This window comes from Triticum urartu, chromosome 5A (assembly GCF_056163025.1).
Source record: "Triticum urartu cultivar PI428250 chromosome 5A, HENAU_Tu73, whole genome shotgun sequence".
Classification (NCBI taxonomy): Eukaryota; Viridiplantae; Streptophyta; class Magnoliopsida; order Poales; family Poaceae; genus Triticum; species Triticum urartu.
In genome coordinates this window covers 333,857,126-333,879,485 of record NC_141877.1, presented here as the reverse complement: position 1 = coordinate 333,879,485, position 22,360 = coordinate 333,857,126, and the positions used below count along the sequence as shown (strand labels likewise).

The window sequence follows — 22,360 nt, the reverse complement described above, 5'->3', positions numbered from 1 at the left end:
GCATGTCCGGCCGGATTCCATCGTCGTCCACCTATCGTGCAAATTTATCGTGTGTATAGCACCTCTCTTTCTTTTTACTACGAAACAGTTTCATGCACGATACTTGTGCCCGACCTGTGCACGACAAGCAAATCCAGTGGCTACTGCTGTTCTCAGTCATATGCATGTCCGGCCGGATTCCATCGTCGCCTACCTATCGTGCAAATTTATCGTGTGTATAGCACCTCTCTTTTTATTATGTTTTGAGATGCTTTATACTCCCAATGGACTTTTGCATAGATCTGACAGAAAAAGAAAAAAAAAGGACGTGGGATCAGACAGATTTGCATGTATTTTAAAGCAGCTAGATCGTGTGGTGGCCAGCTTATATGAGACATAGATATCCAAAAGCTTTCAGTTGATTTTTTCTAGCAGTAAACCACACTTTATTAGATTGTCTCGAGGTTTACATGTATAATAGGGGATCATGGGGAGCCCCTAGCCACACATGGCAAGCTTTCAGTTGATGACCATTGTTTTTTGGAAGACCGCTTCTTCGTTTAGCTTGTTTGGGCGAAAAAATTATTCACCGTGATCTGCCACAAGAGCTCGTGTCCTTTTTTGCAGCTGCCACAAGAAATTACCCAACTTCGCAATGCCAGGATACAGAAGTGCTACAGCAGTTGCATAATAATATTACATTTGTTGTTGTCTTCTACGACAGAGATCAACTAGCTCAGGCCATACAGCCTCCAAGGTTGATCTTCGAACTACAAAATCAACCCCCGACATCTCAGAACATGTAAAAATTCGTGCCTTGTGTCTAGTTAATTGTAGTGAGAGGAACTCTCTCCATCTCAGTTGCCAAATCTAAGCGCTTCGCGTTTCCAGTCACGAGTTTCGACGGAGTTCTACTGTCCCTGAATGACTTGACGAGGTCTTCCAGTGGAGTTACCAAGCCCTCGATCGATTGGCTGCTGGGGATGTTAATCTGGCGCCTTGTTGGTGTTGAACAAGTTGGTTCATCCACCTGCGTTGAGAAACACTAGAAAGTCAGTTCCTACCCAATTGATAAACAAACTGGCGCCCAGACTGATATATATGCCCACCTTGTACTCATCCCCCAGTGATCTGTTGGCATTCCCTGATATCCCCAGCGTCTTCTCATGGTGGCTCCTTTGAAGGTCACCAAGCTGAGTCTGTGATGCGGCGATGATAGGTCTCACAGTCTCGCAGATCCCACGGTCCAATCTTAGTGAATCTGGCAAGATACAGTTTGTAGAGAATGTAGATGCAAATGTTCAGTCTGAAAAGGGAGCAACTTTAGGGTGAGATATATAGTACCGTCAATAGAGCAAACAAGAGCTTCGCTTGAAACATCATTATCTTCAAGAGCAGTGCTGACAGCGGATGAAAATCGCATGTGAAGTTGGCTGTTTGCATCATTTCCATCGCTTCATTCAAAGAGACATATTTAGCATAAATCAAGTTTTCTCATCTTCAAACTAATCAGTGTGAATTGTAATTACCTGATGACTGAACCTATTGTTTCTGCATTGCTTCTTCCAAGAGCCAATACTGAATTTTGCGCATTGTTCCATTGTTCTGAGCACAATTGTGTCCTTGTTTTGCTGGAGAATGGGGAATATCTGTTACTTCTTGTGTTAGAGAAATTCAAGATCTAGTAGGCACTGTCAGAAACTTACCACTGCTGGAGATTCTCCACCAAGCAACATTTCTTCTGTTCAACAGAGGATATGTTTCTGTGAAATGCCTCTTTGGTTGTCTCCACGTAAGCTTCCCATTGCTCACTCATAGAAGATGTGAAATCATGAAACTTGGTGGTTTCAGTTTGCAAACTGTTGGATCGCTCAGAAGCCGTCTTAGCAAGGCTGCTTATGTCATCTCGAACCTGGTGAAGTGACCACATATAACACACATCAACAAGTTTTCAACCTGAGGGTCACAAGTAATAATGTGTGCACTGGCGTGTGCGAGCACAAGGTCCACAACTGTAGCCTCTACATTGTGTGGCGCGATCTGAATATCAATTGATGGAACGAAAGTGTGCTAGTACTAACAAAGTAGAATGCGCATACCATATTTTTCTTTCTAGCATTTGATTCTGCTAACAACCCTGATACCTTCTCCATCAGATACTTCTCTTCATCAGCGGCACAGACCTAAAACCATATTTTTCATGTCAACAGATGTTGAACTATGCCTAATAAACTTTCAAAGAAATCCTTAGTGCAGAATTCACATATTCTACAACAAACGATTACCTCAAACTTCGTTTGGAGCTGGAGAAGTTGCTTTTGATGTGATGCCTGCGATTCCTCTAATATCCTTTTGAGTTCCAATGCATGAGCATCTATTGTTCTAAAGAAATTCATTGTAGTTGCTGAGATAGACTTTGTTCTCTCCACATTTCTAGTGAGTCCCTGTTTGAGTGTGACAGAATTTCTTAAAACAATTGTAATCACAAGTGAACATTTGGAGAGAAATTAATAATTAGCATCGTGGTAAACCTCATGTTGCTGCTCAACTAATGTAGTTAAGCTCTCTTCTTGCTGAGAGAGCCCATTTTGTAGCCCAATGAGTAATTGGTCAGCATCAGCTAAGAGGCCCTTCAAACACTGCAGGAACCAAATAAGACTAAGTTTACCAACAAACCATCACAGTAAAACTAGAGCAAGGTATTCAACAAATCACAGAAAACAAATATGCTAATGAAGTGTACTTACATCCTCCAGATCAGATGTGTGTGCGCTAACTTGGGCATTCAGCTTCTCAGAGCTTAATCGGGATTTGAGGTTGAGCTCATTAGTAAAGCCATGCAATTCTGCAATCCTTGAACTGAAGCTCTCTTTCATTTCTCTTACTTGATTTTGAAGTCCTCCAGCAACCTATGGAAGTTTGCAATGGTTAAGCTTATAGATAATACACTTGTAGAGACATGTCTTTGTGCTAGCATACCTTGCCCTTTGAGGTGATAAAAGATTGCATCTCCTCTTCAAGTACTTTCAGTTGGCTCTCCTGTTGAGAGACTGAAGTTGAGATGTTTCTATGCAAGATATTCATGTCTTGAGTGAGCTGAGAATGGAAGTGTCCAACTATATTTTTGTTTGCATCTTCAATCATGCCCTTCCTTTCTGAAAATCATAACATGGATGTATATCATGAAATTTGAAGTGAAAATATTCCTCTTGATTTTTCTGTTTGAAAAAAAAATGATATTTAAAGTAAAAAGGGGGAGAATGGGGGGAGAGGGAGGAAAGGAGATGAACCTAATTTTGAAAATAGCCCAGATAGATCGTCTGTTGTATTCTCCAGCTCAGTTCGAAGCGTGTGAGCTTCATCAACAAGAACTTTTTCTAAAAAGATTTTTAAAACGGAAAACACAGATGGGTAAGCAAAACACCTTGCCACCAATGCAAATATCTCGAAGCAAAATAACGAGCTAGTGAAATAAAGGAGCCCACATAATGAACAATACATGGACAGTAACGTGTAAAGGGCTGCAGTTTGTTCCCAGTTTATAGTGTTGTCCTTTGCGTATGTAATGAACTTCCTCCATGAAGACAATGTAATGAACTAGTGAAATGAAGTGAACACGGACAGTGTAGTATAAGGAGATGCAGTGTGTGCCCAGCTCAATGATGAGCTTTGTATGTATAGTATAGGCATACATGCAAACCGACAAATCAGATAGTAAGGTAAAAAAGAATCAGTGTCTTGTATATGATAATACTATGGATTAATTCTTAACATATTACAAGATACCTCGTCTACCATGCTTGATAAACACTAACAGAAACTTAGAAGTGGGTTTTTTCTCTAACCTGTTTTAAGAAGATTTTCTATCAGATACTCCTTCTCTTTTACTGTATTGTTTGCCTGCATATACTTATCTTCAAGGACTGCTATGGCGCACTCAGTTTCCTGCATCCTTTTCTGGAAATGAATGAAAAATTATGTAAATACAAGAATGATCATTCAGACATTCCATAGGCATATGACAAGAAAACATCTGTACCTGCAATGTCTGAAGCTTATCGCTTAAGTCTGCACTTAACACTTTCTGAGAATCGTACAGTCCTTGGAGCTCATCTAATTGCTGTACAATTATAAATCACAATTTTAGTTTTCAAATCAGTAAGAATTGCAAATCCACCTCACCACCAAGAATAAAGGTATACCTTGTCTTTTGACTCCAAACAAAGCTCTAAACGGTCTAGCTTCTCTGACATAGCCTGAAATGTTTATCCATCATACTCAAGCAGAATATTTACAGCCTAGTGTACATGTATAAATAGCACGATGAGTATAGTACCTTCTTTTCAGCTTCATTGGCTAGGTATTGTTCCCCTGGAATATAAATACCATTCTTTTCCCTAGCAGCATACAGTTCTGCCATAGATAAACAAGCTGAATAACTATAGCGACTTAAAGTATATGGCTCTCAAAATGGCCTATTTTCAAGGTGAAGAAAATGTTTGCAGAAAAAATAATTTATTTCCAAGACAGATCCAAAATCAATCAAAATCTCCTCACTAGGCCTAGCATTTACATATGTGTTTTTATGATTTGTGTGGTGATCAAGGGACTGGAATTGGAACCTCAGAAAAAAATAGTTCTGCAACATGGATTTTAATGATAATTTAACTTGTTGAATGTTATCTCCTTAAAGATGTTTAGGTGTGTGGTGGCAAACACATGGTATGAAAGCACTTGGCTAGATGTCAAAAATATGAGAAAACATGCAAGTAACCCCTCATAATTATGAAACATTACACTCGGCATAATTATAATTATGTTTCAGAAAACAAGCTTATGATCAGCATATGGTTTAAAGAAGAGATGGTTGCATCGTGTTTTCATGAAGTTGATAATGCCATATATTCAGGCACACTTCTAAGGAAAAACATACCTTGCTTGAGGCGGTCCATTTCGAAGTATAAATCTTTGATGAGTGCAGATTTCATCATCTTCTGATTAACCTGGAAAATCATGTGCACATAATTAATTTCAACTATCCAAGAGGAAAGATGACTTTGTCATTCAGAATTAGTTTAACAGATACAAGAGCCCAACCTCTGGTTTGTTCTTGATATTTTTGGCACGGTGCGCATAGTCTAGTGTGCTTAATGTCTCATCAAGGCAATGCACCGAAGGCGCAATGGTTGCAATGATGCAAGTCTTTGTCTTTCCACCCAAGGAATCTCTTAACAATCTCGTCAACTTGCTATCTCTGCGTGACAAAACAGAGATGTCAGGTGATCAGCATTTTATTGGTGTGCCATGATTGAGCAGATTTTCATAAGGAAGCCCCATAAAAGCTTGTGTTTACCTGTATGGTATGTGACCAGAGTGCTCCACGAGAGTATTAATAACACGCCCAAGGGTAAGCAAACTTTTGTTGATCTCTCCTGCTTCTCTGGCTCGGCCCTGTAATAGATGACAACAGTGTAAGTACATCGCACAGCCTGATCATAGTAGGGAAACAAAAGTGAAATGGCCCAAGGCGGAACTCACATCTCTAGCACCTGACCGGGATATGTTCTCTGAACCAGCAAGATCAACAAGGTTAAGCTTTCCACACTTGATCATTTCTTCACCCTCTGGTGTGCATTCCTTGATATGGATGGTGATTGAGAAAATAGAGTGTGACCGACTACTTTGCTTGTTGAGGAAAGTTTCAGCGGTTTTCCTTTTGCCAGAACCTCTCTCAAGTATCTTATATATCTCACTGGCTGAAGAAACTACCTCTTCCTCCAGTCCCCTAACAAAAACTCCTCCCTTCCCATCTTCCATGAGTGCCATGGGCTTCTTTGATTTGTCATCTGAGAATTTAGACTCCTCTGGAGCTAAAAGATCAGTGAGTTCCTCGTTATACAATTCAAGAAATGAGACCTTCATGCTGTATTCTGCACTCTGTTCCTCGAGAATATCAAATATTCTCTTGACAGCCCTTGGAATAACACCAGCATCAGATGGAAGCTCGCCATCCTACACAAACACAGCAGCAGTTATAACTGATACGGAAACACAGTGCATCAACAACATCGGTAAATTGTGAACTATGAATTACCTGTGTTTTGCCCCCTCCTCCTTCCATTGTGTATGTTTTTCCAGTTCCAGTCTGCCCATAAGCAAATATAGTGCAGTTGTAACCATCCAGAACTTCACCTACAAGTGGAACAACGGCATGGTTGAACACATCCTGCTGTTTAGACTTTGGTCCGAACACCTACATTCATATGTAATGGAGTAATTAGACGAATGCCATACTACTTGAAGTAAGTGAGGTTGAAACAGTTTAAATGGAGAATTTGTTAACCTTGTCAAATACAAATGTTCGATCAATCTGTTTGTTTGCAATGTTCTGGGCAGCGGAAACCTCTCGCCTCTGCTCGTTGCAAGTGATGACCACAGGAGTATTTATGCTCAGCTCCTCCTTGCTTAAAGGCCTACATCGGCAATAAATATCCAAACCATAAGTTTACAGCCCACTGGGACAGTACACATTGTTCGTGATCCTAATTACTTGAACAAAGCAAGGACGGTGGCAACCAGGCTATGCATATATACAGTAACTATAGAGCAGACAATCTTCGCGACAAACAGAAATTGGTACTCTAGTTTCTAGTTTTATCAAATATAAAAATAGCACGCCAGATGTATCCACCAATTCACATATGTGTCATTAAGCTGCTGTTGTCACTTGGGCAATAAAGAACAAACACTAGTGCTTCATATAGACGGCCGTTCACAGAGGAAACCCACCATTTATAAATTAATATCTGAACTGACTTGCAAATTCGGTAGATCACCATGTAATGAACAACGAGCAATAAGAGCATAGGATACTACAAGGGTTTTGGTCAGACGGAGACGCTCGCGTAGTATATATACCTGCATCTGAGGAGGACCTGGATGTTAACTCCGCCGCCGCCGCCGCCCCCCTTGGCAAGGGAAGGGGAAGGGGAAGGGGAGGAGGCGACGATGGCTGCGCCGTTGTTGAGCGTTCGTTTGGCCTTGGTGGAGGAGCGCGGGGTGTGGGAGGGGGAAGGGGACATGGAGACGTAGGAGGACGCCGCAGCAGCGTCTGCTGCTGGTGCCCTGCGAGGGGTGCTGGTCTCCATCGCCGGCCGGCAGCTGCAGCGGGGGATTTTAGAATCAGAACAGGGAAACAGAGGCGACGAGAGAGGAGTTGAAATGGAACGGACTGGATCGGAGCAGAGCCCGGCAGATCGGTCGTACCTCGACAAGGGAGGGGAGCTCGGGGACGGATCTCGGGCGGCGCCGGCGAGCGGCGGGCGGAGAGGAAACGGAGAGGCGGAGGGGATGGGGGAGGAGGGTTTGGTGCTATGTCGGGTTTGAATTGGTTTGAATCGACCGGCCGGCGTGGCTTATACAAAGCGTAGTGAAGTGGAGGTGGGGAGGGAGGGAGCCGTTATACAACACGAAAAACAAAACGGAAAAGTGGGACGGGAGCACGTCGAGGTCGTGCGGAGCGTGCGACTCCGGCTCCAATCTTAATTCAAAACTTGGTCGCACACCACAACTTGGTCCGACCCGACCGTTGGGGGCGTTCCAAATGGTGCACTCCCGAATTCAACCTGAAATGGTCACACAAGAACACAGCCAAAGTTCCTAAGTTCCAATTTTCAAAACAAAAGAAAGTTCCTAGGTTTCCAAGTAGACTGTTAGGGCATGTACAATGGTGGTATATAAATATAGATGCCTCGTGATAAAAAGTAATTTGAAGCATATGTGTTGATTTTTTTCTCCTCAATGCAAACTACTACTAGTGGACATCATCAAAGAATAGAAAGTGACTCTCACTACACATGCATCCCTCCTTTTCATTTCAATTTTTTCAACTTTATACACCAGACCACACTTTTTGTCTCTAAGCACCAGCCTCCTGGAGAGGATCCCGCTTCCTCATCCGAACCTACTTTTTCTGTTATCCGATCCTACATGACATGTGAAGCATTACCCCGGGGCTATGCATTGGTCATGCCCTTATCTAGCCTAGTGTTTAATGATTTGGATACGCTCCCTTCTCATGCAGCATGTACTTGTTCTTCTCGTGTATGTTGGGATATCCTCATGTGTGAGGAGACCTAATAGAGCCATTTAGGGCATCTCCAATGCCGAGAGTTTAAGTCAACGCTTAAACAAAAAATATGCAAAAAGATAATTATCAAAAATAAAATAAAATATGAGCTTCAACGCAAGGCGCAAATTCAAGCACTAATTAGAGATGTCCTGCAGCCTCCGCTTTTCATGCCGTGGTCCCAAAATTCACAAAGCGCTAAGAATTTGCAAATTAATAAAACCGGGTGTCCGTGGTAAAACCGGCAGACCTCGGGGTAGGCGGTCCCGAGCTGCGGATCTCGGATCGATGGTAACAGGAGATAGGGGGACATGGTGTTTATCCAGGTTCGGATCCTCTCGAAGAGGTAATACCCTATGTCCTGCTTTGATTGCATTGATGGTTGTGTATCAAGTACAAGCTTGATCTACCTCGAGATCGTGAGTTGTGTTCTAACCCTAAGGCTAGGTGAATGAGATGATGATCCGTCCCCTTCTACAGGCTAAACCCCTTGCTTATATACACGCCAGAGGGGTACCTAGGTTACATAGTCGGTTGTTGATCTAGAGATGCGTATGGTGGCGATCGGAGATCTCCTTGGAGTACACGTCAAGTCTTCGGCAGCGGCTGTTTTGATCACGTCGAGGTACGAGGCTTCCGGAGTCCTTATGAGAATGAGGGTCCTCAGGCCCGGCCTGAGAAACTATGGGTCGACTAGGTTGGTACCCTCTAATCATGGTGAGGTGTCATGTAGTCGATGTTCACATAACACCACTAGAGGAAAGACAACATACATCTCATCAAAATATCGAACGAATACCAAATTCACATGATTGCTTATAACAAGACTTCTCCCATGTCTTCAGGAACAAACCTAACTACTCGCAAAGCATATTCATGTTCATAATCAGAGGAGTATTAATTATCATTAAGGATCTGAACATACGATCTTCCACTGAATAAACCAACTAGCATCAACTACAAGGAATAATCAACACTATTAGCAACCCACAGGTACCAATATGAGGTTTTGAGACAAAGATCGGATACAAGAGATGAACTAAGGTTTGAGAGTAGATGGTGCTGGTGAAGATGTTGATGGAGATTGACCCCCTCTCGATGAGAGGATCATTGGTGATGACGATGGCTTCGATTTCCCCCTCCGGGAGGGAAGTTTCCCTGGCAGAGCAGCTCCGCCGAAGCCCTAGATTGGTTCTGCCCAAGTTCCACCTCGAGACGGCGGTACTTCATCCCGAAAGCTTCCTTCTGATTTTTTCCAGGTCAAAACACACCATATAGCCAAAGATGGGCGTCGGGGGCTTGCTAGGTGGCCCACAAGGTAGGAGGGCGCGCCATCCACCCTTTGTGGATGGCAGGTGGCCCCCCTCTGGTGCTTTCTTCGCCCAATATTTTTTTATTAATTCCAAAATGACTCTCCGTGAAGTTTCAGGACATTTGGAGTTGTGCAGAATAGGTCTCTAATATTTGCTCCTTTTCTAGTCCAGAATTCCAGCTGCCGGCATTCTCCCTCTTCATGTAAACCTTATAAAATAAGAGAGAAAAGACATAAATATTGTGATATAATGTGTAATAGCAGCCCATAATGCAATAAATATCGATATAAAAGCATGATGCAAAATGGACATATCAACTCCCCCAAGCTTAGACCTCGCTTGTCCTCAAGCGAAAGCCGATATCGAAAAATATGTCCACATGTTTAGAGATAGAGGTGTCGATAAAAATAAAATACGGACATGCATGAGGGCATCATGATCATCTTTTAGGACAACAACATATATTGTCATATAATTCCTTATGCTAAAGTAAAAATTCGTTCACAAGGTAAAGTATGAATCAAAAACTTCATTGAAAACTAACAAACTATGATCTCGGTCATTGAGGTAATTGCAATTTATCATAACAGCGGGAAGAGTCAATTCAAGAGCTTTTCAGCAAGTCCACATACTCAACTATCATATAATCTTTCGCAGTTGCTAACACTCACACGGTATTTATGGGTTCAAAGCTTTAATCGGACACAGAGAAAGATAGGGGCTTATAGTTTCACCTCCCAACCTTTTACCTCAAGGGTAATGTCAACAATAATACTTTATGAAATCCTACATCCGAGGGGATATATATATCCGGATCTCTCCAACACATAGTGCTTGCCAAAAGAAAAAAGTGTAAAAAGGAAAGGTGATGGTCACCCTGACTCTTGTATAAGGGTAGAAGATAAAAGTAAAAGATAGGCCCTTCGCAGAGGAAAGCAGAGGTTGTCATGCACTTTTATGGTTAGATGCACAAAATCTTAATGCAAAAGGACGTCACTTTATATTGCCGCTTGTGATAAAGAACTTTATTATGCAGTCTGTCGCTTTTATTTCTTCCATATCACAAGTTCATATAAAGCTTATTTTCTTCACACTAATAGATCATACATATTTAGAGAGAAATTTTTATTGCTTGCGTCGATGACAACTTACTTGAAGGATCTTACTCAATCAAAGGTAGGTATGGTGGACTCTCATGTCAAAACTGATCTAAGGGATGTTTGGAAGCACAAGTAGTATCTCTACTTGGTGCAAGGAATTTGGCTAGCATGAGAGGGAAATGCAGCTCAACATGTTGAAGGATCCATGACAATATAACTTCTATTCGGATATAAGAAAACATAACCCATTATGTTGTCTTTCTTGTCCAACATCAACTTTTTAGCATGTCATATTTTAATGAGTGCTTACAGTTATAAAAGATGTCCAAGATAGTATATTTATATGTGAAGCCTCTCTTTCTTTATTACTTCCTATTAATTGCAATAATGACCAAAACTATGTTTGTCAACTATCAATAAATTTTATTCATTATACACTTTATATGTGAAGTAAGATCATTACATGATCTTTTTATTCTTTCTTCATATTTAATTCCCTCAAGATCATAGCAAGAAAGCAAAGCCCTCAACTCAAAACTACTCTTTATTATATATTATTGGGGACGCAATAATTTCAAAAAAAATCCTATGCACACGCAAGATCTATCATGGTGATCATAGCAACGAGAGGGGAAGAGTGGTGTCCATGTACCCTCGTAGACAGTAAGCAGAAGCGTTATGACAACGCGGTTGATGTAGTCGAACGTCTTCACGATCCGACCAATCCTAGCACTGAAGGTACGACACCTCCGCGATCTGCACAAGTTTAACTTGGTGACGTCCCGCGGACTCTAGATCCAGCTGAGTGTCGAGGGAGAGTTTTGTCAGCACGACGGCGTGATGACGGTGATGATGAAGCTACCGGAACAGGGCTTCGCCTAAGCACTACAACGATATGATCGAGGTGGATTATGGTGGAGGGGGGCACCGCACACGGCTAAACAATCTCAACTTGTGTGTTCTAGGGTGCCCCCCTGCCCTCGTATATAAAGGAGCAAGGGGGGAGGCCAGCCGGTCCTAGGGCACGCCAAGGAGGGGAGGAATCCTCCTCCTAGTAGGAGTGGGATTCCTCCTTTCCTAGTCCTACTAGGAGGGGGAAGGAAGGAGTGGGAGAGAGGAAGGAAAGGGGGGCGCCACCCCCCTCCTAGTCCAATTCGGACCCAGGGGGTAGGGGGCGCGTGGCCTGCCCTGACAGCCCGTCTCTCTCCACTAAGGCCCATCTAGGCCCACTAGTTCCCTGAGGGTTCCGGTAACCCTCCGACACTCCGGTTTTCTCTGAAATCACCCGGAACACTTCCGGTGTCCGAATATAGCCGTCCAATATATCAATCTTTATGTCTCGACCATTTAGAGACTCCTCGTCATGTCCGTGATCATATCCGGAACTCCGAACTACCTTCGGTACATCAAAACACATAAACTCATAATACCGATCGTCACCGAACGTTAAGCGTGCGGACCCTACGGGTTCGAGAACTATGTAGACATGACCGAGACTCATGTCCGGTCAATAACCAATAGCGGAACTTGGATGCTCATATTGGTTCCTACATATTCTACGGAGATCTTTATCGGTCAAACCGCATAACAACATATATTGTTCCCTTTGTCATCGGTATGTTACTTGTCCGAGATTCGATCGTCGGTATCTCAATACCTAGTTCAATCTCGTTACCGGCAAGTATCTTTACTCATTCCGTAATGCAACATCCCGTAACTAACTCATTAGTCACATTGCTGGCAAGGCTTATAGTGATGTGCATTATTGAGAGGGCCCAGAGATACCTCTCCGATACACGGAGTGACAAATCCTAATCTCGATCTATGCCAACTCAACAAACACCATCGGAGACACCTATAGAGCATCTTTATAGTCACCCGGTTACGTTGTGACATTTGATACCACACTAAGTGTTCCTCCGGTATTCGGGAGTTGCATAATCTCATAGTCATAGGAACATGTATAAGTTATGGAGAAAGCAATAGCAGTAAACTAAACAATCATCGTGCTAAGCTAACAGATGGGTCAAGTCAATCACATCATTCTCTAATGATGTGATCCCGTTCATCAAATGACAACTCTTTGTCCATGGCTAGGAAACTTAACCATCTTTGATTAACGAGCTAGTCAAGTAGAGGCATACTAGTGACACTCTGTTTGTGTATGTATTCACACATGTACTAAGTTTCCGGTTAATACAATTCTAGCATGAATAATAAACATTTATCATGATATAAGGAAATATAAATAACAACTTTATTATTGCCTCTAGGGCATATTTCCTTCAGTCTCCCGCTTGCACTAGAGTCAATAATCTAGATTACATTGTAATGATTTTAACACCCATGGAGTCTTGGTGTTGATCATGTTTTGCTCGTGAGAGAGGCTTAGTCAACGGGTCTGCAACATTTAGATCCGTATGGATCTTGCAAATCTCTATGTGTCCCTCCTTGACTTGATCGCGGATGGAATTGAAGCGTCTCTTGATGTGCTTGGTTCTCCTGTGAAATATGGATTTCTTTGCCAAGGCAATTGCACCAGTATTGTCACAAAAGATTTTCATTGGACCCGATGCACTAGGTATGACACCTAGATCGGATATGAACTCCTTCATTTGCTGCTTTCGAAGCAGCTATGTACTCCGCTTCACATGTAGATCCCGCCACGACGCTCCGCTTGGAGCTGCACCAACTGACAGCTCCACCATTTAATAAAAATACGTATCTGGTTTGTGACTTAGAGTCATCCGGATCAGTGTCAAAGCTTGCCTCGACGTAACCGTTTACGACGAGCTCTGTGTCACCTCCATAAACGAGAAACATATCCTTAGTCCTTTTGATGTATTTCAGGATGTTCTTGACCGTTGTCCAGTGATCCACTCCTGGATTACTTTGGTACCTCCCTGTTAAACTAATAGCAAGCCACACATCAGTTCTGGTACACATCATTGCATACATGATAGAACCTATGGCTGAAGCACAGGGAATGACTTTCATTTTCTCTCTATCTTCTGCAGTGGTCGGGCATTGAGTCTGACTCAACTTCACACCTTGTAACACAGGCAAGAACCCTTTCTTTGCTTGATCCATTTTGAACTTCTTCAAAACTTTATCAAGGTATGTGCTTTGTGAAAGTCCAATTAAGCGTCTTGATCTATCTCTATAGATCTTGATGCCTAATATATAAGCAGCTTCACCGAGGTCTTTCATTGAAAAATTCTTATTCAAGTATCCTTTTATGCTATTCAGAAATTCAGTATCATTTCTGATCAACAATATGTCATCCACATATAATACCAGAAATACTACAGAGCTCCCACTCACTTTCTTGTAAATACAGGCTTCTACAAAAGTATGTATAAAACCATATGCTTTGATCACACTATAAAAGTGTATATTCCAACTCCGAGAGGCTTGCACCAGTCCATAAATGGATCGGTGGAGCTTGCACACTTTGTTAGCACCTTTTGGATCGACAAAACCTTCTGGTTGCATCATATACAACTCTTCTTTAAGATATCCATTAAGGAATGCAATTTTTATATCCATTTGCCAAATTTCATAATCATAAAATGCGGCAATTGCTAACATGATTCGGGAGGATTTAAGCATCACTACGGGTGAGAAAGTCTCATCGTAGTCAACTCCTTGAACTTGTCGAAAACCTTTTGCAACAAGTCGAGCTTTGTAGACAGTAACATTACCGTCAGCATCAGTCTTCTTCTTGAAGATCCATTTATTCTCTATGGCCTGCCGGTCAACGGGCAAGTCAACCAAAGTCCACACTTTGTTCTCATACATGGATCCCATCTCAGATTTCATGGCCTCAAGCCATTTTGCGGAATCTGGGCCCATCATCGCTTCCTCATAGTTCGTAGGTTCGTCATGGTCAAGTAACATGACTTCCAGAACAGGATTACCATACCACTCTGGTGCGGATCTTACTATGGTTGACCTACGAGGTTCGGTAGTAACTTGATCAGAAGTTTCATGATCATCATCATTAGCTTCCTCACTTACTGGTGTAGGAATCACTGGAACTGATTTCAGTGATGAACTACTTTCCAATAAGGGAGTAGGTATAATTACCTCGTCAAGTTCTACTTTCCTCCCACTGATCACTTCTTTCGAGAGAAACTCCTTCTCTAGAAAGGATCCATTCTTAGCAACGAATATCTTGCCTTCAGATTTGTGATAGAAGGTGTACCCAACAGTCCCCTTTGGGTATCCTATAAAGACACATTTCTCCTATTTGGGTTCGAGCTTATTAGGTTGAAGCTTTTTCACATAAGCATCGCAGCCCCAAACTTTAAGAAACGATAACTTGGGTTTCTTGCCAAACCACAGTTCATAAGGTGTCGTCTCAATGGATTTTGATGGTGCCCTATTTAACGTGAAGACAGTTGTCTCTAAAGCATAACTCCAAAACGACAGCGGTAAATCAGTGAGAGACATCATAGATCGCACCATATCTAATAAAGTGTGGTTACGACGTTCGGACACACCATTACGTTATGGTGTTCCAGGTGGCGTGAGTTGCGAAACTATTCCGCATTGTTTCAAATGAAGACCAAACTCATAACTCAAATATTCACCTCCACGATCAGATCATAGAAACTTAATTTTCTTGTTACGATGATTTTCCACTTCACTCTGAAATTCTTTGAACTTTTCAAATGTCTCAGACTGTAGATATATCCACATCTTCTCAAATCATCTGTGAAGGTAAGAAAATAATGATACCCGCCGCGAGCATCAACACTCATCGGACCACATACATCAGTATGCATTATTTCCAATAAGTCTGTTTCTCGCTCCATTGTTCCGGAGAACGGAGTCTTAGTCATCTTGCCCATGAGGAATGGTTCACAAGCATCAAGTGATTCCAAAAGCCCATCAGCATGGAGTTTCTTCATGCGCTTTACACCAATATGACCCAAACGGCAGTGCCACAAATAAGTTGCACTATCATTATTAAACTTATATCTTTTGGTTTCAATACTATGAATATGTGTATCACTACTATCAAGATTTAGTAAAAACAAACCACTCATCAAGGGTGCATGACCATAAAAGATATTATTCATATAAATAGAACAACCATTATTCTCTGATTTAAATGAATAACCATCTCGCATCAAACAAGATCCAGATATAATGTTCATGCTTAACGCTGGCACCAAATAACAATTATTTAGGTCTAATACTAATCCCGAAGGTAGATGTAGAGGTAGCGTGCCGACGGTGATCACATCGACTTTGGAACCATTTCCCACACGCATCGTCACCTCGTCCTTAGCCAATCTTCGCTTAATCCGTAGCCCATGTTTTGAGTTGCAAATATTAGCAACAGAACCAGTATCAAATACCCAGGTGCTACTGCGAGCATTAGTAAGGTACACATCAATAACATGTATATTAAATATACCTTTCACTTTGCCATCCTTCTTCTCTGCCAAATACTTGGGGTAGTTTCGTTTCCAGTGACTAGTCCCTTTGCAGTAGAAGCACTCAGTCTCAGGTTTAGGTCCAGACTTGGGCTTCTTCACTTGAGCAACAACTTGCTTGCTGTTATTCTTGAAGTTCCCCTTCTTCCCTTTACCCTTTTCTTGAAACTGGTGGTCTTGTTGACCATCAACACTTGATGCTCTTTCTTGATTTCTACCTCCGCAGCCTTTAGCATTGCGAAGAGCTCGGGAATCGTCTTATCCATCCCTTGCATATTATAGTTCATGACGAAGCTCTTGTAGCTTGGTGGCAGTGATTGAAGAACTCTGTCAATGACACTATCATCAGGAAGATTAACTCCCAACTGAGTCAAGTGGTTGTGGTACCCAGACATTCCGAGTATATGTTCACTGACAGAACTATTCTCCTCCATTTTGCAGCTGTAGAACTTATTGGAGACTTCATATCTCTCATTCTGGGCATTTGCTGAAATATTAACTTCAACTCTTGGAACATCTCATATGCTCCATGACGTTCAAAACGTTGTTGAAGTCCCGGTTCTAAGCCGTAAAGCATGGCACACTGAACTATCGAGTAGTCATCAGCTTTGCTCTGCCGGGTGTTCACAACATCTGGCGTTTCTCCTGCAGCGGGTTTGTCACCTAGCGGTGCTTCCAGGACGTAATTCTTCTGTGCAGCAATGAGGATAATCCTCAAGTTACGGACCCAGTCTGTGTAATTGCTACCATCATCTTTCAACTTAGCTTTCTCTAGGAACGCATTAAAATTCAATGGAACAACAACACGAGCCATCTCTCTACAACAACATAGACATGCAAAATACTATCAGGTACTAAGTTCATGATAAATTAAAGTTCAACCAATCAAATTACTTAAGAACTCCCACTTAGATAGACATCCCTCTAATCATCTAAGTGATCACGTGATCCATATCAACTAAACCATCTCCGATCATCACGTGAGATGGAGTAGTTTTCAATGGTGAACATCACTATGTTGATCATATCTACTACATGATTCACGCTCAACCTTTTAGTCTCAGTGTTCCGAGGCCATATCTGCATATGCTAGGCTCGTCAAGTTTAACCTGAGTATTTCGCGTGTGCAAAACTGGCTTGCACCCGTTTTATGTGAACGTAGAGCTTATCACACCCGATCATCACGTGGTGTCTCGGCACGACGAACTGTAGAAACGGTGCATACTCAGGGAGAACACTTGTACCTTGAAATTTAGTGTGAGATCATCTTATAATGCTACCGTCGAACTAAGCAAAATAAGATGCATAAAGGATAAACATCACATGCAATCAATATAAGTGATATGATATGGCCATCATCATCTTGTGCCTTTGATCTCCATCTTCAAAGCACCGTCATGATCACCACCGTCACCGGCTTGACACCTTGATCTCCATCAAAGCATCGTTGTCGTCTCGCCAACTATTGCTTCTACGACTATCGCTACCACTTAGTGATAAAGTAAAGCAATTACATGGCGATTGCATTTCATACAATAAATCGACAACCATATGGCTCCTGCCAGTTGCCGATAACTCCGTTACAAAACATGATCATTTCATACAATAAAATTTAGCGTCATGTCTTGACCATATCACATCACAACATGCCCTGCAAAAACAAGTTAGACGTCCTCTACTTTGTTGTTGCAAGTTTTACGTGGCTGCTACGGGCTGAGCAAGAACCGTTCTTACCTACGCATCAAAACCACAACACGGTATAGTGATTGCTTTTTGATCTTCAGAAAGAACCATGTTCATTGAATCCGATTCAACTAAAGCTGGAGAAACAGACACCCACTAGCCACCTGTGTGTGAAACACGTCGGTAGAACCAGTCTCGCGTCAGCGTACGCGTAATGTCGGCCTGGGCCGCTTCATCCAACAATGCCACTGAATCAAGAATCAACTAGTGACGGCAAGCAATATGTATATACCCACGCCCACAACTCCTTTGTGTTCTACTCATGCATATAACATCTACGCATAGACCTGGCTCGGATGCCACTGTTGGGGACGCAGTAATTTCAAAAAATTTCCTACGCACACACAAGATCTATCATGGTGATGCATAGCAACGAGAGGGGAATAGTGTTGTCCATGTACCCTCGTAGACCGTAAGCGGAAGCGTTATGACAAAGCGGTTGATGAAGTCGAACGTCTTCACGATCCGACCGATCCTAGCACCGAAGGTACAGCACCTTCGCGATCTGCACACGTTGAGCTCGGTGACGTCCCACGAACTCTAGATCCAGCTGAGTGTCGAGGGAGAGTTTTGTCAGCACAATGACATGATGACGGTGATGATGAAGCTACCGGAAGAGGGCTTCGCCCACTGCAACGATATGACCGAGGTGGATTATGGTGGAGGGGGGCACCGCACACGGCTAAACAATGTAAACTTGTGTGTTCTAGGGTACCCCTGCCCCCGTATATAAAGGAGCAAGGGGGGAGGCCGGCCGGCCCTAGGGCGCACCAAGGAGGGGAGGAATCCTCCTCCTAGTAGGAGTAGGATTCCTCCTTTCCTAGTCCTACTAGGAAGGGGAAGGAAGGAGTGGGAGAGAGGAAGGAAAGGGTGGGTGCCACCCCCCTCCTAGTCCAATTCGGACCCAAGGGGGAGGGGGCGCGCGGCCTGCCCTGGCAGCCTCTCTCTCCACTAAGGCCCATCTAGGCCCAGTAGTTCCCCTGGGGGGTTCCGGTAACCCTCCGGCACTCCGGTTTTCTCCGATATCACCCGGAACACTTCCTGTGTCCGAATATAGCCGTCCAATATATTAATATTTATGTCTCGACCATTTCGAGACTCCTCGTCATGTCTGTGATTATATCCGGGACTCCGAACTACCTTCGGTACATCAAAACACATAAACTCATAAAACCGATCGTCACCAAACGTTAAGCGTGCGGACCCTACGGGTTCGAGAACTATGTAGACATGACCGAGACTCATCTCCGGTCAATAACCAATAGTGGAACCTGGATGCTCATATTGGTTCCTACATATTCTACGAAGATCTTTATCGGTCAAACCGCATAACAACATACGTTGTTCGCTTTGTCATCGGTATGTTACTTGCCCGAGATTCGATCGTCGATATCTCAATACCTAGTTCAATCTCATTACCAGCAAGTCTCTTTACTCGTTCTGTAATGCAACATCCCATAACTACTCATATGTCACATTGCTTGCAAGTCTTATAGTGATGTGCATTACTGAGAGGGCCCAGAGATACCTCTCCGATACACGGAGTGACAAATCCTAATCTCGATCTATGCCAACTCAATAAACACCATCGGAGACACTTGTAGAGCATCTTTATAGTCACCCAGTTACATTGTGACGTTTGATAGCACACTAAGTGTTCCTCCGGTATTCGGGAGTTGCATAATCTCATAGTAATAGGAACATGTATAAGTTATGGAGAAAGCAATAGCAGTAAACTAAATGATCATCGTGCTAAGCTAATGGATGGGTCAAGTCAATCACTTCATTCTCTAATGATGTGATCCCGTTCATCAAATGGCAACCCTTTGTCCATGGCTAGGAAACTTAACCATCTTTGATTAACGAGCTAGTCAAGTAGAGGCATACTAGTGACACTCTGTTTGTGTATGTATTCACACATGTACTAAGTTTCAGGTTAATACAATTCTAGCTTGAATAATAAACATTTATCATGATATAAGGAAATATAAATAACAACTTTATTATTGCCTCTAGGGCATATTTCCTTCATATATAACTCAAGGATTCGATTACATAGATAGATCTCAAAACAAAACTCAAAGCTAGATCATACCAAAACTTTATTCTACTAGATCAAGATATAAGCAAAAGGATTGAACTAAGAAAAACAATAAAGGTAAAGATGTGATGGCGATATGATACAGGGGCACCTCCCCCAAGCTTGGCAGTTGCCAAGGGGAGTGCACATACCCGTGTATTTATGTCTCTTTCTTCGGGGGTGGTGATGAAGGTTTTGTTGATGTTGTAGGCTTGCCCTTTTTCCTCAGCTTACGCTTGAGGACGGAACTTTCCTCCTTCAGCCCATTGATCTCCTGCTCCAGTGTTAATATCTTTTTGCATAATTCTTGCTTGTTCTCTCGCAAAAGACAAAAGGGGATAAACTCGATCTTTGGTTTCTTTGCTTTGTTCAGGAGACTTGACTTTTAAAACTCCACGTGGATGTCCCTAGGTTGGGGTAGAGGGACTTCCTCATCATCGGAGCTTGTCTCCTCCTTTCCCTTTGGATTAGTCTTCTTCCTCCATGGTTCAACCATAATGCTCCACATCCCCATATGCTTTGGGGTTTGTGATATAATCAGCTACATAATTCTCTCCCTCCGAATCTTGAGACAACATATTTTCAGATCTGCCAGGAAATCAGCACGAAACAAGAGAAGAGGATTTCGTCGTGGTACGATGGTCAAAACGTTCGAGAGAATATATAATGATTTTTTACCGACCAAAAGAAGTGTCATGCAAGAAAACAGAGTCCGGATGGCACACGAGGTGGCCACAAGGCAGGGGCGCGTGATAACCCACAAGTATAGGGGATCACAACAGTTTTCGAGGGTAGAGTATTCAACCCAAATTTATAGATTCGACACAAGGGGAGCCAAAGAGTATTTGAAGGTATTAGCAGCTGAGTTGTCAATTCAACCACACCTGGAGATTAATTATCTGCAGCAACATGATCAGTAGCAAAGTAATATGATAGTTTTGATAGTAGTGACAGCAACAATAGTAACGGTAACAGTGATAGCAGTATTTTGTAGCAAGTGTAACAGTGATGATAGCAGTAGTGACTTAGCAAGAACAATATAAGATAAATTTGTAGGCATTGGATCGGTGACTTGTTGGATGATATTCATCATGAGACAGTTATAACCTAGGGCGATACGGCACTAGCTCCAGTTCATCAATATAATGTAGACATGTATTCCGTAAATAGTCATACGTGCTTATGGATAGAACTTGCATGCCATCTTTTGTCCTACCCTCCCATGGCAGTGGGGTCCTAATTGGAAACTAAGGGATATTAAGGCCTCCTTTTAATAGAGAACCGGAACAAAGCATTAACACACGGTGAATACATGAACTCCTCAAACTACGGTCATCACCAGGAGTGGTCCCGACTATTGTCACTCCGGGGTCGCCGGATCATAACACGTAATAGGTGACTATAACTTGCAAGATTGGATCTAGAACATGGATAATGATGATAACATAAATGGTTCAGATCTGAGTTCATGGCACCCGGGCCCAAAGTGACAAGCATTAAGTATGGCAAAGCCATAGCAACATCAATCTTAGAACATAGTGGATACTAGGGATCAAGCCCTAACAAAACTAACTCGATTACATGATGAATATCATCCAACTCCTCACCGACCAGCGAGCCTATGAAGGAATTACTCCCTCCCGGTGGGGAGCATCATGGAATTGGCGATGGAGAAGGGTTGGTGATGACGAAGAACGAAGAACCCCCTCTCTGAAGCCCCAAACGGACTACGGATCTGGCCTCGTGATGAAGAACAGGAGGTGACGGCGGCTCCGTCTCGTGGATCGTGATAATTCTTTCTCCCTGATTTTTTCTGGAAAATAGGATTTTATAGCATCGGTTTCTGGGGGGCCACCAGGTGGGGACAACCCACCTGGGTGCGCTAGGAGGGGGCGCACCCTGGTGGGTTGTGCCCACCCAGGTGCCCCCCTCCGGTGGATCTTGGCTCCAGAAATTCTTATTTATTATATAAAAAATCCTCGCAAAGTTTCGTTCCATTCCGAGAACTTTTATTTCTGCACAAAAACAACACCATGGTAGTTCTGCTGAAAACAACGTCAGTCTGGGGTTAGTTTCATTCAAATCATGCAAATTAGAGTCCAAAACAAGAGGAAAAATGTTAGGAAAAGTGGATATTGATGAAGCTATGTACCTAGGGTAGGGTCATAGACCTGACCTAGACATCCTCCCCTAGGACATCACCCTAAAGCCAGGATCATTCAAAGGGTACCATCATCCACTCGACCAGAGACGTTCCACTCAGAAGAATCGATGTCACTCAACCGTCGTAGAAGTCACTCGACGGGCAGAAGAGCTAAAGCCACTCTGTATGAACAACGGTCGGGCATTTACTTATAGGCTTAATTGTCATTTATAGCACTTTAGTGTGGAAGTTACTAGTAACGCCCTTCTTCAATGTACCTTAAACCCTCTGTGACGTGGGCTGGCTGGGGTCCTGGCGCACTCTATATAAGCCACCCCCCTCCACAGGCAGAAGGGTTCGCACCCCCTGTAACTCACACGCATATAATCAGTCGACCGCCTCCGGGCTCCGAGACGTAGGGCTGTTA

At 42.8% G+C, this 22,360-nt stretch overlaps 1 protein-coding gene across 1 annotated transcript; it reads right to left on the bottom strand.

The window, feature by feature from the left end:
* Positions 1 to 619: 619 nt before the first annotated feature.
* Positions 620 to 7,431, bottom strand: LOC125508793 (kinesin-like protein KIN-5A). The gene is made up of 23 exons (XM_048673589.2): positions 7,246 to 7,431; positions 6,898 to 7,140; positions 6,323 to 6,452; positions 6,074 to 6,232; positions 5,518 to 5,991; positions 5,333 to 5,430; positions 5,077 to 5,233; positions 4,913 to 4,982; positions 4,316 to 4,392; positions 4,182 to 4,235; positions 4,019 to 4,099; positions 3,825 to 3,936; positions 3,270 to 3,356; positions 2,959 to 3,134; positions 2,727 to 2,888; positions 2,511 to 2,618; positions 2,265 to 2,423; positions 2,079 to 2,162; positions 1,686 to 1,891; positions 1,509 to 1,610; positions 1,324 to 1,433; positions 1,089 to 1,240; positions 620 to 1,009 (listed from the first exon to the last, which is right to left on the bottom strand). The coding sequence occupies exons 2-23, from the start codon at positions 7,125 to 7,127 to the stop codon at positions 803 to 805; spliced, it is 3,195 nt and encodes a 1,064-aa protein (XP_048529546.2). The 5' UTR covers positions 7,128 to 7,140; positions 7,246 to 7,431; the 3' UTR covers positions 620 to 802.
* Positions 7,432 to 22,360: the final 14,929 nt, after the last annotated feature.